The 25095-nt window shown below is 43.6% G+C and overlaps 1 protein-coding gene across 1 annotated transcript in view; it reads left to right on the top strand.

Moving 5' to 3' along the window:
• The first annotated feature begins 2890 nt into the window (after positions 1 to 2890).
• lysmd2 (LysM, putative peptidoglycan-binding, domain containing 2) overlaps positions 2891 to 25095 on the top strand; it is a 48786-nt gene continuing 26581 nt past the window's right edge. The window contains exon 1 of the mRNA XM_067971442.1: positions 2891 to 3390. Within this exon, the coding sequence (XP_067827543.1) occupies positions 3193 to 3390 (198 nt within the window). The 5' untranslated portion in view covers positions 2891 to 3192. The remainder of the gene's footprint in view (positions 3391 to 25095) is intronic.

Raw genomic sequence — 25095 nt, 5'->3', positions numbered from 1 at the left:
ATCATGAAAGCACTAAATAAAGAGGGGCTTATCACCATTACTGTTTTCTGTGGCAACCAACTGGCAGCTTTCATTTATGCATTTTTAATAATGTTATTTGATGTATGGCAGCAAATAAACCTGAGCTACTCCCAGAGTGAGAAATGCTGATGGATCCGAAATCAAAGCACATTTTCAATATATGTACCTATACCTGAAATTCCAAAGCTGCTGCACAGGACGTATTTGGGGATTGGGGGGTATTCAAACTTTCCATTTCTCTACATAAAGATGATGTCTTGTTCTATCTCATTCATTCCTAATACTTGTAGCTGGTAACAGTTAAATGTACAAATACTCTGATAGACCTTGTAAGAACACCGTATTTAGGTGTCCCAAAATATATGCCAAGGAATCAGATGAATCCGTAACCTCGCCCACCCCCCACAACTTTAACTCCTCACTAAGGATTTACTGACCAGCTGAGGTCCAGGAGTGAATGATGTCTAAGTCGGCTCGCCTAAGTGCCCTAGATCACCCAGTTTGGATTAATTTTGAGTTCACCTTACCACCCTACATTAGCGACTGAATGAATTTCCTGCCAAATCAAGGAAGAATTCAGATAAGCCATGCACTAACAATTATTTATTGACTACAAGATTATCCCTACTTGAAATTAAACATGGAGCATACAATTAATAAATATAAACAGTTAAAATAGGGTTACCTAGTAATTTGAATATCACATAATTAATAGATAGAGTTATTTAACAAGATGAATAACAGAAGTTGTACAGGCAGCTCAGTATATATTCTACTTCAGCACTGCTGAATCGCTAACTATTTAATTATAGTTGAGATCAGTGCTTGAGACTACTGCAAATTGGTGAGATTACTTTAGGAGTAAACTCCTTAGATTGTTGACAAGTTAACATCAATGGCTAACCAGTCTATTGAATAGATTAGAGTCTATGTGCTGGTGGTTAGTAATGTTTTCAGAGCTTCTACGATCTTGTCCTTATGAATGGCATGGTCAAGTTGACCTTCTTCTTTCCCTGAGATGGCAGCATTAGCTTCTGGAACATCAAGGTGATGAGCCCCTTTGATGACTGGGTTATCTGTTCCACTTGGATCCTCTGTTCTGGGTGAATCCACCTTACATACGAGTGACGGTATCTGCTAACTGGCTTAACTCTCACCTTCCTTAATTTCAGACAACTTGTACAGTTATGTTACACACTTATCTCTTCTGCCTGTATGCTAGTATAACCATACAATTTGACTTGATAACCTCTTACTCTCTGTCCTGAATATATTTTGTAAATGTACCCTCCTACATCTGCTAGGTAAAGATTACTACAGAAGAAGAGAGGACAAAGAGAATCTTCTTTAACTAACAGAGATACTACATCTAACCAAGACTAGGAGAATTTAAGAGAATCTAACAAAGGCAAAAAGAATCTGCTAAGCACCCCTTAATATATCCTAAATCCAAAGAAAAACCTCTTTCCATACAATTGACCAATCTGGATGACGCATGTGTCTGAAGGGTTCACCTCTTTTCATGTCAATCACTTCTAACAGTAATGTACAGGTTCTGGAAAATGTCAAAGTTAATGAGGCACGGATATCTAGGCATGCCAAGTTCTGCTTGCTACTCCTCAATTTTTCTTTAACAAAGAATTTTACACAGGATCAGATAGAGCATGACATATTTTTGTCCCACTAATGAGCTATTCTTGAGCTCAGTCCTCAATGTTAGCTGTTTTATCACCAGTAAGGAATGTCCTTAAATAAACATACTCAGGGTTTTAATTAGTTTTGATTTCCCAGCCATTTCCCAGCATTCAGTTTAACAAGTGACTTCATATTGTGTGTCTAATTTTAATGAAACTTCATTTAGAGAACACAAGTCAAGCAATTTACAGGGTATTTTTCTACGACCTCATACCTAAATATGCTGTTGTCAGTCTGTGTATTAACATCCATGTATTTTTAAATGAGGAAAAAAAATAAACATCATATATTAAAGGCAATGTTACAAGTACAAATATCACCTCCTTACATTAAATGTATATACTTTCTAAAATCTTGTATCGGGCAAAGACTTTTTGTTCACAAACTTTACGTCCTGTTGTCATGATTTTTGATCAGCTTTTATGTTAACATTTACCATTGCACATTGCTATTTATAACTTTTCCCAGTCAGTGTTGCTCAATCAACTGTCACTAGATAGATGCAGGCTCTGGCCATTAGGTGGTTCAGTAGGCAAGTTTCTGAAGTCTGCCAACTCCACCGCCATCTTGTATATGTATAAAAAAACCTTATCTTCATCGACTAACGTGGGCAATGCCATGGGCAATTTACTATTCTAATAACGGTTCTACGACCCACCCTTTATTAATCAGACACAAGAGCCGAGGTTTTCTACTCTACGCTTGGCGGGTCTTCGATTTTCCACATGTTGGAGTGAGTGGACAAAAAAATTGGAGAGCAGGAGAAGCAAACCCTGGCCCCACAGATCTTCAACCCTATGGCGGGGTCATTTTAATCTAACCTGGGAAGGTGGGAAACAGGCGGGTTCGGGTACGACGCCGATGGCTTCAACAGGGGGGTAAAATCGGGCGGGCGACTGACCCGAATCCACCTTTTTCCCACCGGGCGGGTTAGTTTTAAAATCGCTCACAAAGTGTTTACTGCATACCCTGCCCCTCCCACCCTGTTACACCCCATTTAAATATATAGGAATGACATAGAATTTACAGCACAGGAACCTGGTCCATATCTTCCACAAGAGCTTCCTCCCACCCTGGCCACATATCCTTCTGTTCCTCTCTCCCCCTCATGTGCTTCCCCCTTGATAATAAATGAATATTTTTCCTCAGTGATTTCTTAGATTTGAGATTCTCTGTTTAGATGTTATTGGGGGTAAGTTTTTTTTTTGCAGAGAAGGGTTTTTTTTGATGTTGTGGAGGAGGGTTGGCTGCAGCTGCCGGGAGGCTCCTCCTGTCATTCGAGCGGCTGATGCCGAGTGAGAGCTGCTGGAGGCGCATTTCCTGGCTGGACCCGGGCAGCGAGGCTCCCAACTCCGGCTGCAGCCCAGCTCCCGGCCCGGGCTGTGAGTCTCCCTCCCCGGACTGGACCCCGGCCCCGCCTAACCCCCCCCTCCCTCTCTCCCCCCGGCTTCTCTTTCAGGACTTGGCCCCCGGGGGATGATGGCGGAGACGCTGCTGGCGGAGGCAGGAGGGGACGAGTCGGAGGCCGAGCTCTCCCAGAGTTTAGCCCGGACTAAGACGCGCTCGTACGGCAGCACGGCCAGCGTCTCTGCCCCGCTGGCCGAGAAGTACCTCCAGCACCAGGTCAGCCCGAGCGATACCTTACAAGGCCTCGCCCTGCGGTACGGAGTCACGGTAAGTCAGACACCCGGCAGCGATGTGTATGAAGGCGGGCCCGGCAGCCCACTCAGTGTGGGCCCTGCACCCAGGGTGCCCTGAGCTCCTGGGGGCATCCCCACCCCGACCCCGGGCTCCCGGGGGCACCGCCGCCCCGGCCCCGGGCTCCCGGGGGCACCGCCACCCCGACCCCGGGCTCTCGGGGGGCACCGCCGCCCCGGCCCCGGGCTCCCGGGGGCACGGCCGCCCCGGCCCCGGGCTCCCGGGGGGGCACGGCCGCCCGGGCTCCCGGGGGGGCACGGCCGCCCCGGCCCCGGGCTCCCGGGGGGGCACGGCCGCCCCGGCCCCGGGCTCCCGGGGGGGCACGGCCGCCCCGGCCCCGGGCTCCCGGGGGGGCACGGCCGCCCCGGCCCCGGGCTCCCGGGGGGGCACGGCCGCCCGGGGGGGCACGGCGGGGGGGCACGGCCGCCCCGGGCTCCCGGGGGGGCACGGGCGATCCCCGCCGGGCACCCGGGGTCACCGCCAGCCCGGCCCCTGGGCGCCCAGTGCATTCCACACCGTGTCACTAGCGCATGCTGCCCAGCTTCTGACAGCTCCTTGTTAAAGTTGTTCCACCAGTACACTTATTGGCAGAGTTAAGTGAGTAATGCATGGTGGGATAACCTTTTCAATTATGATTTCAAATATGTTGTGCAGTCAAATTTGCAATTTGTTATTGTTTTTGATTCTATTGAAGTAGAGCAATACAGTTTTTTTTAACAATCCCATTTTCTCTCTTTAATGTCCTTTGTCTGAAGGTGTTGATGTGCTGTGATGCAGTTCTAAAGGCACCGATAGCCTCACCTTGATACCAATAGTCACTAGACCATGCCTATTGGCAGACAATTTGAGATGAAGGGCATTGCAGTTAAGACTAGCCCTGTTCTCACAGGACACCCATGTATCTTTCTGGCAGAGATCATTAATTCTGGCTAACTTCTCCTCGTCTTCCCCTCCCTCAAGCAAAAGTTTACTGAGCTCAGTTGTAGTACCCGCACCCCAACCTGAGATAAACTAATTCAGGACAGATTAGAAATTGGACCTGAATCTGGGACCATCTTGTACATTTGAATTATGTGGTTACAGTGGATCCAGGGTGAGATGACACTCTGGGGCCAGCATTGAGGAGTAGCATGTTTCACCGCACTGCTATGCTGTTCTTTGCTGATTTGTGGTGCTGATTTTTTAACAGGAGCGCCAGTGACACCTAAAAGGAACAAAAGTGGCATTTCATGAGAGGTGAAATAAATTACTGCTGCTGTTTCTCCTGACAAGTTGGTTATTCTCAATAAAGCCCTTGGGTTCAAGATTGATTGTTGAATGAAGGATGCTGAGTTGAACTCAGGGCCCAGTCCGTTAGTTAAAACAAAATGGTTCTTCACAGGAAGAACTGTAAATTGTTGGGGCTGTCAAGTCATCTTTTGCTTTCATAGAATTCAAAAGAAAAAGTTTGTTCTGTGTTTCCCATTCCAGAGTTTTTTTGGGGAGGGGGATACAAAAAGTCAGATTACTTTCACCGATAAATAATTTACTTGAGTGAAAAATAAGACATTCACTCAAGTAAATTCTGGCTCAATAGTTGTCCAGCGTTCACTGGATTCTAGAATTGATTTTAAACTCCCAAGTTAGAATTTGGCCTTGGTGCTACTGCTGTTCATAACCATATCATAAGTGTTATCTGTCACCACCTAACATGAGTCCTGAGTGGTCACTCACTCAAAGGATCATTATTGTGAGACTTGAGATTCGAAACATTAGCAAGCTTAGCAGCAGTGTTCAGTAAACTGCTTCTATTATTGAATTCCTATCGCCTAAGCAAACAAATATTAAGGTGCAGCAGAAGTCTACACTTCTGTAATTGGCTCACTTGCCACAAATTGGTTAATCAATGTACATGTATTTTTCATACATGCATCTATGACTGTGACCAGAACAAACAGGAGATCTTCCTCCGTCATGTTAAAAATCTGGGATAGGACTCAACAAGCATTTCATGCCCCCGCCCCACCTTTCTACCCTTTCAGTGACCGCACTGAATGTGGCTAGGACACAGTTACATATGCGCTGTTTGCTGTCTGGTATCATGTGCAAGTGGCCATGCAGCATGTGTGAGCCTAGGCAGTGAGTGTCAGTAGGCTTTTCAACTTTGGAGGTCTGTCCAGCTGAGCCAAATCCAGTTCTTGCCTGAGGTTCACATGTGTGCACTTTCATGGCTGATGTCACTGGTTAGCGATCTGGAATGGGAATCCTGTCTGATTTTCCCCCTCCCCCCTGGGGCACTGAGGCCAATCGTAGTATCTCAACTGCTGCCCTGGATGAGCACAACCAACTAAGCACAGACCAGGGACCTTCTGATGCACGTTATCTTTTAATCAGCACCCTGTCCCTCCTTCCAGGACAGAATGTGACAGAATAGTCTTTATAACAATATTTAGCATAAAGTCTGGCATTGTGTGAAGTAAAATGTTGCAATAGTTCCTTAGGTTGTGTAGGAAAAGAAAATGGATGATTCATGATATAACATTTTATATTATGATAAAATGTTAAGTGGGAAAGTTTCTGTATCTGTATTGTCCGATTGAGTTTTTAAGTGCACTAACATGCTAGCAGTTTAAATTGCCATAGATACTTTAGATGATAAAAAAGGTAAATTTAGAAAACTATTAAAATGTCATCACCAAAATTTCTTCTACTAATGATATGTATGCTGATCTAAAAACTGGAACAGTTTATTGTAAACCACTATTAGTTCCTTAATAGCTCCTAAACAATTACCAACTGCACCGGAGACGGCAACAGTGCTGTGGTGGATTATCTACTTTTAACTCCTTTTACAAATCCGTAGAATGTTTTGAATTTCATTCGTTCTATCTGACCCAATTCTTGCAGCTCTTGATCCACTTTCTCCTTTCAGCATTTTTTCTATTTGTATACAAATAATGGAAATATGTGAACTAATGGTAGTAATGAATGAGGAGGAGTTTTACTCCTGATTTAGCCCCCACCTTGTGCCTAACCAATTCCGACGGCAGGAAAATCTTACATGCCTTGTTCTCTATTGCTTAATTATTAAAATTTACATTGTTATGTAATTAAAAAAAACACAACTTTCGTTGGCTGCATTTAGTAACATGGATCATTTTAACACCTATTTTGTGTTGTTAATGATTAACCCTATGCCCATAAACCCTGGCTTAAGAGTTCAAGTGGTTTATAACTATCATCAGAGACTAAATTACTGCCTTAAATCAACGCTTGTCATAAATAATTTGAAAGGTTTAAACTTTATGTGGAGTTTTATTTTGTGTTTGGACTTTTTATTGTGCTAGCTTTTGTACATGGGCTCCCAGTTTTGATTCATGATTGTATTTCACACACGGGGATTAACAATTAGTGTTTCATTATTGCTGGTCTATTGAGAGACAGTCTGCAACTGATTATCAGGGGCCAGAGTGTATTATGGATAATGGGGAACAACTGATCTTGGGGTTCAGGTAACTATTATAACTGACACCTGGGACCTCTGAGATGTAATTACTATTAATATATATATATATATATATATATATCTAGTTTGAGGGAATGGTGTTTACGTTTGGGATTTTGCCTTTTCTTGGTTGGTGTCATGGCTGACATTGACCAATAAGCTCCGTGCATTTGCTGCATGATGGCATGCAGACAGAAAGGCTCCTTGTGCTACCTGAAAGCAACTTAGTCAGTACAATCTTTCAGAAACTACAGTCTACTTCTCTTAATTCAAAGTTGCTAAGTGCTAAATTCCTTCTTTCCAATGCTATTGGATAATTCAAAACTTTTTAATTGCAAAAAATGACTTTGAATTATCAGGAGCAGACTGTATAACAATAATGCCATTGGGATGTGTCAGTAAGCCATCTTATCATGGAGGACATATTACAAAGAGGATGTTTTAAATGCATTCCAAATTTAAATAGGCACAATTAATAATGTTATATCAGGGAATGTTCACGTTGGGAGTTTTTAATTACACTGTGCGAAAATATTGCTAACTTGCCGTTACCTGCACTGTTACCTCTGGAGTCCCCCAAGGATCTATCCTTGGCCCCCTATTTCTCATCTACATGCTGCCTCTCGGCGACATCATCCGAAAACACGACGTCAGATTCCATGTGTACACTGACGACACCCAGCTCTACCTCACAACCACCTCCCTAGACTCTTCCACTGTTTCTCATTTGCCACATTGCTTGTCTGACATCCAGTACTGGATGAGCAGAAATTTCCTCCAACTAAATATTGGGAAGACCGAAGCCGTTGTCTTTGGTCCCCGCCACAAACTCCGTTCCCAAGTCACAGATTCCATCCTTCTCCCTGAACACTGTCTGAGGCTGAACCAGACCGTTCGCAACCTTGACGTCCTATTTGACCCTGAGATGAACTTCTGACCACATATCCGCTCCATCACCAAGACTGCCTACTTCCACTTCCGTAATATTGCCCGTCTCCTCCCCTGCTTCAGCTAATTCACTGTTGAAACCCTCATCTATGCCTGGACTATTCCAATGCTCTCCTGGCTGGCCTCCCATCTTCCACCCTCCATAACCCTGAGCTCATCTAAAACTCTGCTGTCCGTACCCTAACTCACACCAAGTCCCGTTCTCCCATCACCCCTCTGCTCGCTGACCTACATTGGTTCCCGGTTCGGGAACGCCCCGATTTTAAGTTTCTCATCCTTGTTTTCAAATCCCTCCGTGGCCAAGCCCCTCCCTATCGCTGTAACCTCCTCCAGCCCTACAACCCACCGAGATCTCTGCGCTCCTCCATTTCTTGCCTCTTGCGCATCCCCGATTTTAATCGCTCCACCATTGGCAGCCTTTAGCTGCCTAGGCCCTAAGCTCTGGAATTCCCTCCCTATACCTCTCTCTCTCCCCCTTTAAGACGCTTTTCAAAACCTACCTCTCCCTGTCTAAATATCTCCTAATGTGTCTCGGTGTCAAATTTTTGTTTGATATCGCTCCTGTGAAGCGCCTTGGGACGTTTTACTACATAAATGCAAGTTGTTGTTATCTGGCTCAATTACTTGTGTAGTTTAAATTATATTTTTGGTGGGGCATGCTTCCATTCCTGCGATTCTTTGCTCATCGATTAAATGAGCAAATGTTGAGAGTTATTTACCCAGTAAAAGCCGCTCTGCGACTGGTGTGATGCTAGGACTGTCGCTGCCCCAGCAAGGTGCTAGAGTAATGTAGCACATCAGACCTATCGTTACTGGAGTCTGCTGGGTGCTGTGTCACACTCAGGGAAGGTATTTTCAGTAAAATGTAGATCTTTTAAGGAATGAATTTGCTGATGTTTCTCAGTCCTCATGTTCTCTACATGAATATTACTCAAACCTGTGTCGGATACCAAATTTATACAACTTGTGGACCTGACTAGTGTAATCATTAAGTTAATTGATTAGCTAATAAAAGCTGAGTCTTTGAGTTAACAGCTACATCTGCTCAATCACCTGTCTGGCCTCTATATGAAGCCAGTGTGTGACCTGCTGTTGATGGGTAAACCAGCCATCTGGAGTGTTGTAGCCACTACAATTTTACAGTTGAATCAACAGAATCAGGAGTTTGTCACTCATGTGTTGTGCTATTTGATTTGCTCGTTGTATAACATTCTCTTTCCTCCAAATAATTGGGAATAGCTGTACTTGTTCTCGTTTTTGACGTCACTTTATTTGAGCACAATAGAAATCACTGTGTTTGAAGTTTTATACGAACTTATGAAAAAAGACAGGAAAAATGAGCTGGTTCATCGTGCCTGTCCGATCGTGTCATGATCTAACTTCTGCACATCATCACCCCCATCCACCTCCCCTCCGCCCACCAACCCACGCAATCTCTTGGGAGAGGCAAAAAAAAACTTGAGAAAAAGCCCTAGACCAAATTAAGAAAAAGCAGAGAAATTCCTCTATGATCTCTGAAGCCAATCATTCAAAGAACCAGCGGGTAGATGAGGAGAAATGTTTTTCCACAGTGAGTTGTTATGATCTGGAATGCACTGCCTGAAAGGGGTGGTGGAAGCAGATTCAATAGTAACTTTCAAAAGGATGTATACTTGAAAAGGAAAGATTTACAGGGCTATGGGGAAAGAGTAGGGGAGAAGGACTAATTGGATAGCTCTTTCAACAAAGCCGGCACAGGCACAATGGGCTGATGATTCTATGATTAAGTTCCAGAAGTCCGCAGTGGCTGAGTGTCTCATCCCACAGTGACCCACCTATGTCCTATATACAGTTACGTTGGCCTCTCAGGAACTCTTCCAGCTCCATTTTGAATGCTCACATTATAAGAACACTGTGAGCTGGCATTTTAATTTGGGTGGAAATGGCACCTTGCTGTAATGGAAATTGTGTTTTATACTAATGAGCAAATACTTCAGCATCAAAGTGTAATAAACAACAGTTACAATTGACTGATTTTGCAAACTTTAGTAGTTCCCCCCCCCCCCCCCCCCATTTATATTTTTGCCTTTCTGTCTTAGTGTCACTCTGCTCTCTTACCCCCCACCCCCAACATAGTTAATTTAAAATAGTGCTCTTATTCTGCAGCTACCAGTTTCAGCTTGGTACCCACTTTGGATGATATTGAACTGGCAGTGGTGAGTTATACTTCTGGCTGCACATTGCCCTCTTGGCAAGCATATTATTATTCACAAATGTCAAAAGATTGGTTAAATTTTAACATTTGCAAAGAGGCTGATGTGACAGGCTGGCAGAGTTTGTTTTGACAGTTTGCTTTGCATGAGCTGCAGTTTTACTTTGATCTGACCTATTTCACTAACCAGTTGTATTATACAGTTTGCTTTAATGGAAAGCTGAAACTAGTTTAGACACAAACTATGTAGTGTAACCAGCCTGAAGGCGATATTGTCATTAATCTTGTTTACACTAATATCTAAAATGCCTGCTTCTCACAGTGAAGTCTGCTGCATGTTCTCTTGCAGCAGATCATTAGAATCTAGCTGTGCAAAAGAACAGGACAGATGGCAGTGTAATGATGTCATGGCTATTGTGGCATCTTGTGTTACTTGGAGACATGTATCTCCAGGTTTGTGGTTTTCACTGTCATAGTGCTGAAATTGTACCGACATAACGTCAGTGACTGGATTTATCATAGAATGGTTACAGCTGGATTTATCATAGAATGGTTACAGCACAGAAGGAGGCCATTTGGCCCATCGAGCCTGCGCCAGCTCTCTGCAAGAGCAATCCAGCTAGTCCCAATCCCCCACTCTTCCCCCGTAGCCCTGCAAATTTTTCTCCTTCAGGTACCCATCTAATTCCTTTTTGAAAGCCACATTTGACCCTGCTTCCACCACCCTTTCAGGCAGTGCATTCCACATCCTAACCACTTGCTGCGTAAAACAGTTTTTCCTCATGTCGCCTTTGGTCCTTTTGCCAATCGCCTTAAACCTGTGTCCTCTGGTTCGCGACCCTTCCGCCAGTGGGAACTGTTTTTCTTTATTTACTTTGTCTAAACCCTTTGTGATTTTGAACACCTCTATCAGATCTCCTCTCCACCTTCTACGCTCTAAGGAGAACAATCCCAGCTTTTCCAGTCTATCCCTGGAACCATTCTAGTAAATCTTTTCTGCACCCTCTCTAAGACCTTCACATCCTTCCTAAAGTGCGGTGCCCAGAATTGGACACTATACTCCAATTTTTAAAAATTTGTTCATGGGATGTGGGCGTCGCTGGCGAGGCCAGCATTTATTGCCCATCCCTAATTGCCCTTGAGAAGGTGGTGGTGAGCCGCCGCCTTGAACCGCTGCAGTCCGTGTGGTGAAGGCTCTCCCACAGTGCTGTTAGGAAGGGAGATCCAGGATTTTGACCCAGCGACGATGAAGGAACGGCGATATATTTCCAAGTCAGGACGGTGTGTGACTTGGAGGGGAACATGATGTTGGTGGTGTTCCCATGTGCCTGCTGCCCTTGTCCTTCTAGGTGGTAGAGGTCACGAGTTTGGGAGGTGCTGTCAAAGAAGCCTTGGCGAGTTGTGGCCGAACTAGTGTTTTATCAAAATAACATCCCCACTTTTGTACTCTATGCCTCTATTTATAAAGCCCAGGATCTCATATGCTTTCTTAGCCACTTTATCAACCTGCCCTGCCACCTTCAACGACCTGTGTACATATACCCCCAGATTCCTCTGTTTAGAGTTGTACCTTTTTAGTTTATACTGTCTCTCCTCGTTCTTCCTACCAAAATGTATCACTGCACACTTCTCAGCATTAAATTTCATCTGCCATGTGTCCGCCCATTCCACCAGCCTGTCTATGTCCTCTCGAAGTCTATCACTATCCTCCTCACTGTTTACTACACTTCCGAGTTTTGTGTCATCTGCAAACTTTGAAATTGTGCCCTGTACACCCAAGTCCAAGTCATTAATATACATCAAAAAAAGCTGTGGTCCCAGTACCGACCCCTGGGGAACACCATTGCATACCTTCCTCCAGTCTGAAAAACAACCGTTCACCACTACGCTCTGTTTCCTATAACTTAGCCAATTTCGTATCCATGTTGTCATTTACATGGTAAATATTCTGGATTAACTTCAAAGCGGAGATGTAGTCTCACCAGCAACTGCAAAGTAGTTACAAGAGTTTTATAAACTGACATATTAAGTGATGCTCTTTTTGAAGTTACAATATATTGGTACTTTTTTTTGAATCATTTTGTGATCTTTTTAAATTGCAATGATTTTTTGACTTAAAAGAAATTATATAGCATTTTGTATTTAAATTCTGAATTTGAGAGTAGTTTAATGTGTACAGTAATTGACATTTGTTTTTAGAAATGAGGAAGTGTATTCTTCGTGAAACTGACACATTGTTATTTAAAAACTGTTGATTTTAAAAACTTTGGAAGCTAGTTGGAGGAAGTTCTCAGATGTGTGGATGTAGTCACTCGGCTCCCTCACATTGGAGCCACTTGGCGCTGATCCCTTGCAGTTCTTGGGAATGAGGCAGTCCAGAGATTTTGTTTTCAGAATGATGTAATCTGACTCTTGTGGATAATGGTGACGCCATTATGGTTTCTATGGCGCCCCTTCTCACTGCAGTACAGTAGTGCACTCTGCAACAAAATGGAGTCGCCCCCTAACCCATTGAGAAAAAATCAACAAGTTATTTACTGTTGTTAAGGAAAGTTTGCAGATTGGCAGACACTTGTAAATTTCTGAATCTAGATCAGAAGAAACCAGCCTTTATTTCCATTTGAAACATTGACTGTGCTGGTTGAAATGTGACAGGTTCAAAACTGTATAAATATTGCAAAAGAATCGTATTTTTTTTTAGATTCTAAACTTTTTAGTGAGTCGAGAAGCCCTTGCTTGTTGCTGTGTGTGCATTACAACAACAACTTGCATTTATATAGCGCCTTTAATGTAGAAAAACATCCCAAGGTGCTTCACCAAAGCGTAATCAGTCAAAAATGGATGCCGAGCCAATGAAGGAGATATTAGGAGGGGCGAACAAAGGCTTGGTCATAGAGGTGGGTCTTAAAGGAGGAGGAGAGGCGAAAAGATTTAGGAAGAGAATTAAAGAGTTTAGGGCCTAGACTGCTTAATGCACGACTCCCAGTGGTGGAACGGGGGTTGGGGGGGGGGGGAGTGGAAACTGTGGGGCGGGAGGGAGGGGGGCACGCACCAGAGGCCAGAGTCGAAGGAACCCAGAGTTCTGGGGGAGAGGTTATATGGTGAAGAAGGTTACAGAGATAGGGAGGTCGAGGCCATGAAGAGCTTTAAACATGAGGATGATGCATTCGGATAGGATTAATGGGTGAGCAGGATTTGGTGTGGGATAAGGGACAGGGAGCAGAGTTTTGAATGAGCTGAAGATTATAGAGGATGGGAAGCTGGCCAGGAGAGCCTTGGAATAGTTGAGTCTGGAGATGACAAAAACATGGATGAGAGTTTCAGCAGCAGGTAGGCTGAGTCTGGTGCAGAGGCAGGTGATGCTATGTAAGTAGAAGTAGGCAGTCTTTGTACTGGAGAGTATGTGGGTTCGGGAGCTCAGCTTGGGGAATAGAATGGTGAGGTGGTGAATAGAATGGTGAGGTGGGGAATAGCCTGATTCAATCTGAGACAATGGCCAGGGAGAGGCTTGGAATCGAGATACAGAGTTTGTGTGGGGGCAGAAGACAATGGATTGGTCTTACCAATATTTAACTGGAGGAAATTGCAGTCCATCCAAAACAGGATGTTGGACAAGTAGTCTGACAACACAGAGGCACTGGAGGGGTCAGGATAGGTGGTGGTGAGGTGGAGCTGGGTGTCACCAGCGTACATGTGGAACCTGACTCCATATCTTTGGAAGATGTCGCCAAATGGTAACTAACTCACCTGGATGAGATTTGTTTGGTTGAATTTTACTTTATGATGATATAGCACTCAAAATACACCATCCTGCTCCCGCTTCCTTTTCCCTTCATCCTCGATATCTTGAAATCAAAGCTCATTGCACCATGTCCTCCTCCATCTCATTCTTACCCTGTATCTCAAAACTGGCACTCCTTGCCTCTCTGTCTACCGTCTATAATCTAGGCTTTAAAAATGCAAGCTTGCCATCATCACCTACAAGTTCTCCTTCAAGTCACACATCAGCCTGACTTGGACATATATCGCCATTCATTCAAGGCCATTATCCTGGAATTCCCTACCTAACACCATTGTGTGAGCACCATCACCACAAGCACTGCAGCAATTCAAGGAGAAGCCCACCAAATCTTCTCTGGGCAACTAGGGATGGGCAATAAATGCGTCCTTGCCAGTGTCGCCCACGTTTTGAAAATAAATTTTTAAAATATCGAAATGCTATTTCTTGATTTCCTTTGTCTTCTGTTGTACTGTCTGCAGCCTTGGTAGTGTCCTGCACTGTGGGCCTCGATACTTCACCTAGCTTCCTTAATTTGAAAAAAAAGGCTAATTGTTCAGACATCAGATCTGAAATATGAAGAGACCAACATTTTGCCTTTACTTGAACCTTTTACAGTGCTTGAGACCTCAGTCCCTGGCTCCTGAAACCCAGATTTTCCAGGGCTGAGTACAAGCTGAGTATAAAATTTGTGGGACTCACTAACACTGGCTGCTGGGAAGACCCATCTGTAGCATACAATTGAGTACAAGTGAATGTACCTGCCTAGGAAATGCAAGACTTGCTTTATTACACAGCCTATTGTGTGCTCAAAGGTCACAATTGAAGCAATTGTGAAAGTAGAACATTCCAGTATTTGCTTGGACACGTTGAATGGCATTAGACCAAGTGTTCTGCAGTATTTCAAATGATGTGATTCAGCAAAAGAAAAATGTAAGCTCTTATTACTGATCCAGTTACAAAAATAGTTATTTCAGTATATCTTAAGGAACCTAGAAATATAAAATTTCTGAACTAGATGTTATGACGTTCAGAGTCTAAGAGTTAGACTTTAACTTATCCTTCTCCTAAATGACTCAATGTGATGAAGCACTAAGCCATATAGATAGGGATAAGAAGAGCTCCAGTTTTGATCCCTGATGTGTGCAGACATGCCAGTCTCAGCCTGGGCAGCTTTGGGACTTGCTTCAGTTGGGCTCAGTGTTCTGGAGTTGCAGAGAAAAGAATGGGGTGTCACTTGTTCACATTCCTGGTCATTGTCCAGCTTACCCCTTGCTAGAAAAACAAGTGTGTGCCTGTCAAATGCAGAAAGGGCTCAATTCAGCCTGATCTTCGATGATTGAATAGGCCGATCACGTTCTTGCATGAATAATGACCGTAGTTTGTTGCTGCAGCAGCTGGTTACAATTAAACCTAATGTTGCATAGAGTTCCATAAGATTATTTAGGAACAAAGGTCAAGAAGCCTGCCCTTTTTGATTGATCTCAACCTCACTTACTCACACCCTCTCTCCAGAAACTTATCTAGTTGTCCCTTGAACCTATTTATACAATTTGCTTCAGTGGCCTTTCTTGGTAACCTATTCTACAAGTCCATTACCCTGGTATTAAAAAAAAAGCTCTGCTTGGTTTCTATTTTTTACTTCTAATTTCCTTAGTATTGAGCAATTTGTCTGGATCATCTTTGTGAATTCTCTTCATAATCTTGAAAACCTTAGTGAGTGACTTTGAAGTCTCTCATTTTCCAAAAAGAGGTCAAGGCTAACTTCTGTAACCTTTCCTCAAAGTCCCTGAGAGGCGGAAGCATTTTTTTGCTTGCCTCTGTCATCTCAAGGGCAATACTGTAATTCCTATGATTAGGCAACAAGAAATACACAGAGTACTACAGAGAGGTTGGATATAGCAACAATATAACCGCCCATGATTTGTACTGTAGCTGGCTGCCGATGCAAACCAATACTTTTATTTGCTTTTTTTTGCTTCCTGCAAGCAGAGGCATAGCTGCGCAAGGGGGAAACGAGCTAATAAAGAAACAACTGGATAAGCACCCAACCTATTCAGATTTCACCAGTAATCTTGTATTTCTTTTAAGCTTATTTTTTGTGTTAATAGCCCCACTGCCTTTTCCTGGCTCTCTAGCACTTCTAAGACTCTGTGTAATTTCCATTATCTTCAGTTACCAAAATGCTCCAAAAATTGAATGGAAAATACTTGTGCTTTCCCAGATATTGTTGATTTGATCAGCTTAATTCTTAGGGGTATTCAAAGGATTGCTATTGTGCCAGTTAAGATCACTTCTACTATATTATATAGTTTTAGAAACACAGTATTGACTTAATTTTAAAGGTATCAAATGATTTACTTAAATGTTCTGAGCAGGTCCACATTGCCACCATTTCATTTGGGGATCACTGTAGTCACGATGCCTGTAATGGGGAAACAAGTGTGAAACTCTCCCGCTGCTGTTCAGGTGCCAAAAAATGTTAGAGACAGCTGTTTGTGAACGCTACTTTAGCCCCTTAAAAGACAGCTTCAAGCCCCTATCCCCATACTGACCATTACCGCCATGCCACCAAATGTAAAAAAAACTTATGAGGTAAGTATTTATAATTGTGTTTATTAAAGGTACGAAGACTAACCGTTAAGGGCGCATTTATGTGGGAATGTCATTGTTTCCCATGCCGCCTTTCCCTTTTAAGAAATGATGGACCTGGGGCTAGATTTTCTTGTTCTTGCACTGGGTGCTATTGGATCACCGGGGTGAAGCGAATACAGAAAAAGTCAACTTGGGGAGAGCACTCGCCTGTAAAGGAACTCCTCTGATTTTCCATCTGTTTAAATGAAACCTCCTTTTCCTCTCAAGTTCTTGAATGTAATGTCGCCTCCCAAATCTGTGCCCATCTTTACCGCAACTCCATGTTTGAATCTTTCCAATGAGGCTCCCCCCCGCCACATAACTGAAACGGCTGTATCCAAATGATGTCGTCTGTGACTGTGACGCTCTCCTTCCTTGTCCTCCTCGACCTCTGTACAGTCTTTGACACGGTCGATTACACCATCCTCCTCCAGTGCCTTTCCCCAGTTGCCCAGCTCAGTGGGACTGCCCTCGCTTTGTTCCACTCTTACCTATTGAATCCTAGCCAGAGCATCTCCAGCAATGGCTTCTCTAAGGGATGTGTGCTTGTCCCTGCCGATTTCCCTTATTTGCTGCGCTCAGGCGATCCAATTGCCCGATATGCAGGACCATGAAAATCTGCCCCATTTTCTTTTCATTTATTTTTGACTTTTTGAAGAAGTGGGTTATGTGTAAAAATAGACCCAAGCTATATTTTAGTTTCACATCACCTTTGTGCCTGCTAAGCTTGTGGAAGTTGAGTCTTATGGTCTAATTATTAGTTAAGTAACACTGAGGTGCATCATGTAGTTAGGTTGAGATACAGACCATAAATAGTGATCTAGTTTTTTGTTCAAACCTCTGGAAAATTATAGCATTACCTTCACAAAACAATTTATTAGATTATGATTTTCGTTGAATGAAGTGTTCTGTTGTGTGATTGTCATTCAAAATTGGCAGGATTACTTTTGCTAGGATGTACAGGAACTCAGTATGCAATAATTGCAGCTGCTACTTGATACATTGTAGCTTCTGTTCTACTCAGCCCTTTGCTTACTACCTAGGAAATCTCCCTACCCTCTATTGGAAATATTTGTCTCAATCCCAACCTTAGAAGAGAGCCCTCTTATTGCACCAGCATGAATTTTGTTAATTTTTTAAGTGATGTTGCTGATTTATTAGTTTTGTGCCGTGAACCTGCAAGAGCTGGGAACTAGGCATGGGCGTCCTGTTTTGGGACATTTTCAGCTGATGGAAGATTTTCATCCCGTCAATCTGGATTGGATTGGAACCTGGGATTTTGAGGTAAATTATGTCACCCTGTAGGAGTTCAGTTATTTTTTCCTTTTAACTTAGTCAAAAATATGCAAAGGTAAACATTTTCATTTGTGCAAGGAATGAGAGCCTGTGCTATGGACTTCCCAGTGACAGTACTCAGTGAAGTTTACCACTGCTACTTTTTCCACTATCTTATCAGTAGCTCTAAATCACAGAAATTGCCTACTTCCATCTCCATAACATTGCCCACCTTGGCTCCTGCCTCAGCCCACCTACTGCTGAAACCTGCAGCATCCTGCATCCTCCATAAACTTCACCTCATCCAAAATTCTGCCATTTGTATCCAAACCCTTTCCAAGTCCTGTTCACCCATCACCTCATTGCTTGTTGACCTACATTGGCTCCCGGTCCCCCAATACCTCAAATTTAAAATTCTCATCCTCGTGTTTAAATCCCTTCATTGCCTTGCTCCTCCTTTTATCTGTAACCTTATACTAGTCCTTCTAATAGTCCTACAACCCTCCAAAACCTCTGCTTCCTCCAACTCTCGGCTGACTTGCACTCCCTTCGCCCTATCATTGGCGGCTGCATCTTCAGTCTTCTAGGCCCTATGCTCTGGAATTCGGTCCCTAAACCTCATGCTTCTCCTTCTTTAATGCTTTCTTTCTTTGGCTTGGCATCTAATTTTCTCTGATTACGCCTCTGTAAAGTGCCTTGGGACATATTTCTAGGTTCAAGTTGCTATATAAATGCAAGTTGTTGTTTTTGTAAACTGTACCTGAGTGTGAATCATTTAGGAAAATAAGGGAATGGGGAAGGAGGAACTATGAATCCTATATCCAAGAGGAGATAGTTTAGTGTTATATAATTGGGAGTATGATGTTCAATCTGCTGATTTCTAAATGGTTAAATTTGGCACAGGCCACTCTTCCCACCCTTGTCCTTCCCCCACTATTGCCATGCTCTCTAGCCTAGAGGTTCTTTGCTTTAAAAGAACATATCATTAACTTAATTGCAGTGGGTGAGAATTGGTTCTAAACACAAAAAAAAAGAGCGGTAAGTGCACTAAAGGCATATTTTTGTCATTGGTTGTCCTTTGAGAACACAAAGTGCTGTTTTTGTTCTTGCCTTACGTTATTAATGACTGCCTTTTCTCAGGCACTGCCTCTCTCCCATTCCAAGACATTTCCATCACTCCCTTCTCAAAAAACCCATCCCTGCTTCGTGAGGTCCTTTCCAACTACCATCCCATCTCTAACCACCATTTCCTCACTGAGGTTCTCAAACGTGTTGCTGTACCCCCAGCTCCATGCCTGTTGCTCCCACAACTGGTTGTTTAAATCCTTTTGAGCTAACTTCCATCTTACAGCATGTTATCTCTTGTTCACCTCACCCTCTCTGCAGCATTTGATGTGATTGATCATACCATATCTCTCCGCCACCTCTCCTCTGTCCAGATCTGTGGGACTGCACTTCCACTCCTACCTGTCTCAATGCAGCCAGTGCACCTCCACTAGCTGCTTCTCTTCTTGCCCCTGCATAGTCACCTTGGGAGGAAAAATGTGTAGGATGGGATACTTTGCACCTTAGAAAACAGAGGAAAGTTCAGAGGAGCACCGACCATAGTAGTGCCAATAAAATGGCTAGCAGATGTGTTTCCTTGTGTTTCCTTTTGACCTGTTCAAGTGTGAGGGAGGTGTTGGGAGAGGCTCCCAAAATGCAATGTTCAAGTCTTGGATGAACTTGGCCTTTTTATAGAGTTATCAGTTGTTGAGGAGAAAACAAGTATTTAGCACAAAAGAGAAATGGAGTTTCTTGGAGGCAGCTTTAGCAATAAAAGCAATGTGGGCGTTCTATTGGAGCTCAGAGGAGATAAAGAGGTCAAGAATATCAGCAAGGGGAACAAGGATTAAGGATGGAGCCATTAAAGGCAAGCTAGTGGTTAGATGTGGGAGAGACCTGAAGAAATTTGTGTCTTAAAAAATTGAAAGAAACAAAATTGAAGTGCATAAAGGAGATCGAGATTCAAATGTTGAACTGTGAAAGGAATGGCACTGAGGGCCTTGAGTCATCAATAAAAGAGGGATAGGGTTGGATAATTTGTGGAGGAGTTCATTAATATGGAACAGAGTGGGAGAGAGGACAAAATACGAGGGAATCTGGGAGATAAAAAGTCTGAGCATGAACCATTAATTACAGTGCAGAGAGAACAATCTGGGAGGAAACTAGAATGCCATGAACAGAGCATTGGTGGGAGTCCATATGATGGAACATTGTGTAGAAGTGCTACTTGCATTTATATAATATCTCTACTGCAACAAAAACATTCTAAGTCACTTCCCATAGGATTGCATGGCCCTGAGGAGGCGTAGAAGAGTTAGGAGAGCTGACTGAACACACGGTTGAAAAGTAGGCTTTTAAGCATGAGCAGAGGTAGCTGGGCAATGAAATTTAGGAGCAGAATCAATAGCATAGAACTGAGGCTGCTTGAAGGCTCTTCTGAGGGTGTGGAATGCATAGGAGGCTAGTCAGAGCATCATAGGCCAGAGGTTAGGCTGTAGGTCTGGATGAGATTTGCAGAAATAGGGAGAGAGTTCTTGCAGGGAATTGTGAACGAGAACAAGGATGAGGACAGGAATAATGGGTGGCAGGACTTAGTGCGGGACAAGTTGAAGTCTAAGGAGTGTAGGATAAGTTGGAGTTTGTGTTTGGTGGAGCTCATGATGCCATCATTGAAGCAGTCAAGTCTTGAGGTAACAAAAGCATAGATAAGAGTTTCAGCTGTGGTGAGGGTGAAGTAAGGGAGATTGTGGTCCCATGGTAGTCAGATCTGGTGGTCTGAGGCTAGTTTGGCATTTGGGACCCAGGATCCAGTTTCTGGCTAAGAAAAGTGCTGCAGTGTAAAAGGATTGGAGATGAGAAAAATGTCTAGGAGATTAGTTGAATGATCAGGCTGATCATGGGTATGCACAGGATGATTGATAAGTTCATTCAAGGTCATTCAGGAAAGCAAAGGACTTGACATTGGCACAGACCTGATTTGTAGAAGTGGAAAGCAGAGCCATTGCTGGTAGTGAATATTTAACTCTGCAAGAATGGTGATTTGACCACAAGAGAAATTAGTTAATCGATTTGATTTTGCAAGACACACAGTTGAACATTCTGGAGACTATTCAAAGTTAGAGTGATGAATTTAACGAGATGAAGGAGAGTTGGATGAGTCACGGGCGATGAGGGTTTGCGCATTCAGAGGTACTAATTCTTTGGGCAAAATTGCTCCATTTATAATGGGCTGTACTTCCAAACGCTGGAAGAGTAAAATGGCAGCTGACAGCCTGCCTGCCTAATACTTATTGGTTTTAGTGATTTCCTTGCCTGGATCAACCCCATTTGCACAATGGCGTTTGATGCAAGAATAATCTTGATTAGCTAAGACACATCTCAAGGGAGCATTACTATTGACTGCTCCCACTCAAGGTAATACTGTGCAGCAGTGCTCAGCACAGCGTACAGACTTGGAGTGGTGCAGAATCCAGTGTGCAGTCTGCTGTAATATCGGGCTTCCAGGAATTTACATGTGGATGGAAACTCTACATTGATTCCTCCCGAGTTCTGAATCTGCCCTACAAATGCCCACTACAGCATCGATTTCTGTAACATTATGGTTCCAATTAAGATTTTAAAACCATCCGCAATTGCGACTGTCCAGTTAAGGCCACCGGTTTTAAGTTTTCAATTCTGAGAAACCCATAATAGTCGAGAAAACTGTCATGCACAAGTGATTTGACTGCTAGCACCATTCCATTTCGATTATTGCACCTTTACTGAATGCTGCAGATCAATATCATTATGCCTGGAAATTGTTCCTGAATTTAGCATTTTAATAGTATAACCACTTTTTGATTTCAGTGTGATGATTTGGAAAGCTGTCATACAACACTTCTGAAAAGGATTGCATTCTGAATAGTGTTTTCATTTTATATCATTGGAATATAGTGAACGTGAAAATAAATAATTTTTTCAGTCCCCCTACCCGCCATGAACAATGCGTGAATTCATTTTAAATTCCATCACTATTTCTATGAGCAATTTAGTTGTCAATTTTATTAACTCTGTTTCCATTTTTGCTCAGTCTTATGGTTTTCTGCCAAACCAATGAAAACAGTTGGAGGCAGTGGCCGTATTGAATGCAGTTTCCCTTTAATTGGAGATGATGGTGTAAATTAAATGACAGAACTAATACCCTAGTCTTAAAACTGCTTAATCAGAACACCCCGATGGCAAGCGCAATATTAACTTTATCTTCTGCAACTGAATATAATTGGTTTTATGAAAAATCTAATCAGCCATAGTTAGGAAATTGTAAACAATTTTACAACACCAAGTTATAGTCCAGCAATTTTATTTTAAATTCACAAGCTTTCGGAGATTTTCTCCTTCCTCAGGCAAATGTTTCAAGATCTCCTTGAAGCCTACGCATTTATACATATTGAACAATAATACATGGTGTTTACAGACTGCCCCTGCAACTGCCCGTTGCCAAGGCAATCACCGTGTTCAGACAGAGAGGTGTTACCTGCAGAACCTCCGAATACACATTCAACAAAAAAACAAACAGGGAAAAAAAACAGAGAAAAAAAAACACAGAGAGAGGCAGAAACATCCGGAAGGCAGAGAGAGCCAGCAAATGACCCATTATATTAAAAACAGATAACATTTGTTCGCTGGTGGGGTAACGTGTAGCGTGACATGAACCCAAGATCCCGGTTGAGGCCGTCCTCATGGGTGCGGAACTTGGCTATCAATTTCTGCTCGACGATTTTGCGTTGTCGTGTGTCTCGAAGGCCGCCTTGGAGTACGCTTACCCGAAGGTCGGTGGATGAATGTCCATGACTGCTGAAGTGTTCCCCGACTGGGAGGGAACCCTCCTGTTTGGCGATTGTTGCGCGGTGTCCGTTCATCCGTTGTCGCAGCGTCTGCATGGTCTCGCCAATGTACCATGCTCTGGGGCATCCTTTCCTGCAACGTATGAGGTAGACAACGTTGGCTGAGTCACAGGAGTATGAACCATGCACCTGGTGGGTGGTGTCATCTCGTGTGATGGTGGTATCTGTGTCGATGATCTGGCATGTCTTGCAGAGGTTACCGTGGCAGGGTTGTGTGGCGTCGTGGACGCTGTTCTCTTGAAAGCTAGGTAGTTTGCTGCGAACGATGGTCTGTTTGAGGTTGGGTGGCTGTTTAAAGGCGAGTAGTGGAGGTGTGGGGATGGCCATAGCGAGGTGTTTGTCCTCATTGATGACATGTTGAAGGCTGCGGAGAACATGGCGTAGTTTCTCCGCTCCGGGGAAGTACTGGACGACAAAGGGTACTCTGTTGGTTGCGTCCCGTGTTAGTCTCCTGAGGAGGTCTATGCGATTTTTTGCTGTGGCCCGTCGGAACTGTCGATCGATGAGTCGATCGATGAGTCGAGCTATGGCCATCCCCACACCTCCACTACTCGCCTTTAAACAGCCACCCAACCTCAAACAGACCATCGTTCGCAGCAAACTACCTAGCTTTCAAGAGAACAGCGTCCACGACGCCACACAACCCTGCCACGGTAACCTCTGCAAGACATGCCAGATCATCGACACAGATACCACCATCACACGAGATGACACCACCCACCAGGTGCATGGTTCATACTCCTGTGACTCAGCCAACGTTGTCTACCTCATACGTTGCAGGAAAGGATGCCCCAGAGCATGGTACATTGGCGAGACCATGCAGACGCTGCGACAACGGATGAACGGACACCGCGCAACAATCGCCAAACAGGAGGGTTCCCTCCCAGTCGGGGAACACTTCAGCAGTCATGGACATTCATCCACCGACCTTCGGGTAAGCGTACTCCAAGGCGGCCTTCGAGACACACGACAACGCAAAATCGTCGAGCAGAAATTGATAGCCAAGTTCCGCACCCATGAGGACGGCCTCAACCGGGATCTTGGGTTCATGTCACGCTACACGTTACCCCACCAGCGAACAAATGTTATCTGTTTTTAATATAATGGGTCATTTGCTGGCTCTCTCTGCCTTCCGGATGTTTCTGCCTCTCTCTGTGTTTTTTTTTCTCTGTTTTTTTTCCCTGTTTGTTTTTTTGTTGAATGTGTATTCGGAGGTTCTGCAGGTAACACCTCTCTGTCTGAACACGGTGATTGCCTTGGCAACGGGCAGTTGCAGGGGCAGTCTGTAAACACCATGTATTATTGTTCAATATGTATAAATGCGTAGGCTTCAAGGAGATCTTGAAACATTTGCCTGAGGAAGGAGAAAATCTCCGAAAGCTTGTGAATTTAAAATAAAATTGCTGGACTATAACTTGGTGTTGTAAAATTGTTTACAATTGTCAACCCCAGTCCATCACCGGCATCTCCACATCATAGTTAGGAAAGGTTGTGGACCTTCCTTAATTATTTTAAAGAGGTGCACGCTGGGAGATGGGAGAAGAGAAAGCACAGTAGAAAGTTGTGTGTCACTTTTGGTTTGATATACCAATGTGGCAAGGCACATTTTGTAATGATTTTTAAAAATTTGAATTTTTGCATCCAAATATTTGCCAAACTATTTGGTAAAGCACTGCCTCTTGCAAAAGGGCTCAGTTCAAAATTACATATGCTTAATCTGATAGTAAATCATTGCAGGGCATATAAAGAATGCCACTGTCATCTGTTCTGTGGACTGTAAATGATATTTGTTTAATCAGTTTTCAAAGAATGCTTCCTCAATATTGTACTCCCACATTCTTTGAAAGTCTGTGTGTGTTTATAATTGTTTTGTGACATTAAATAGCACTTGAGATTGATGATGTAACAGCAGAAAGGCATATAAAACATGTGAAGAAAATGTGCATCTCTAAATTGATGTTGCTGCAGCCAGGGAGGCGCCATTCCTACTGGCTTGATCAAATCTCACTTTGAGTGCACAAGAGACCACTTATTTTCCCCCATTTTTTAAAATCTGGGATACAGTCCCACCAGAACTGACCGCCCTTCCAATCACTGTCATTCTTCATGAGAGAGTCTGGACAGTGGGATCTAGATTTTCTGATTGTTACGTCGACTGTAACCCATTTAATTTAATTGGGTTGCCAGTATAATTGGAAAATCTAGGCCTGAGGTCTCTGTAGGATATTCAACTGGGGTGGACATCACAGTTAAAGCCCAATCTTGACCTTACCTGATGTTGCGCTCACACTTTTCCAGCTTGTGTCACCACATAGCAATCAGGAGCAGGATCGCTCAAAACCCCTTCTCTTTCCTCCTACAGCTTGGGGACTTAGGCCAATTGTAATGTGTGCTCCACCACGGCTGTGGCTGACACCGGCTATCTCCGTGAAGACCAGGAACT

This window comes from Heptranchias perlo, chromosome 34 (assembly GCF_035084215.1).
Source record: "Heptranchias perlo isolate sHepPer1 chromosome 34, sHepPer1.hap1, whole genome shotgun sequence".
Lineage (NCBI taxonomy): Eukaryota > Metazoa > Chordata > Chondrichthyes > Hexanchiformes > Hexanchidae > Heptranchias > Heptranchias perlo.
The sequence above is the reverse complement of the archived record's forward strand: the minus strand, read 5'-3'. Positions and strand labels throughout refer to the sequence as shown.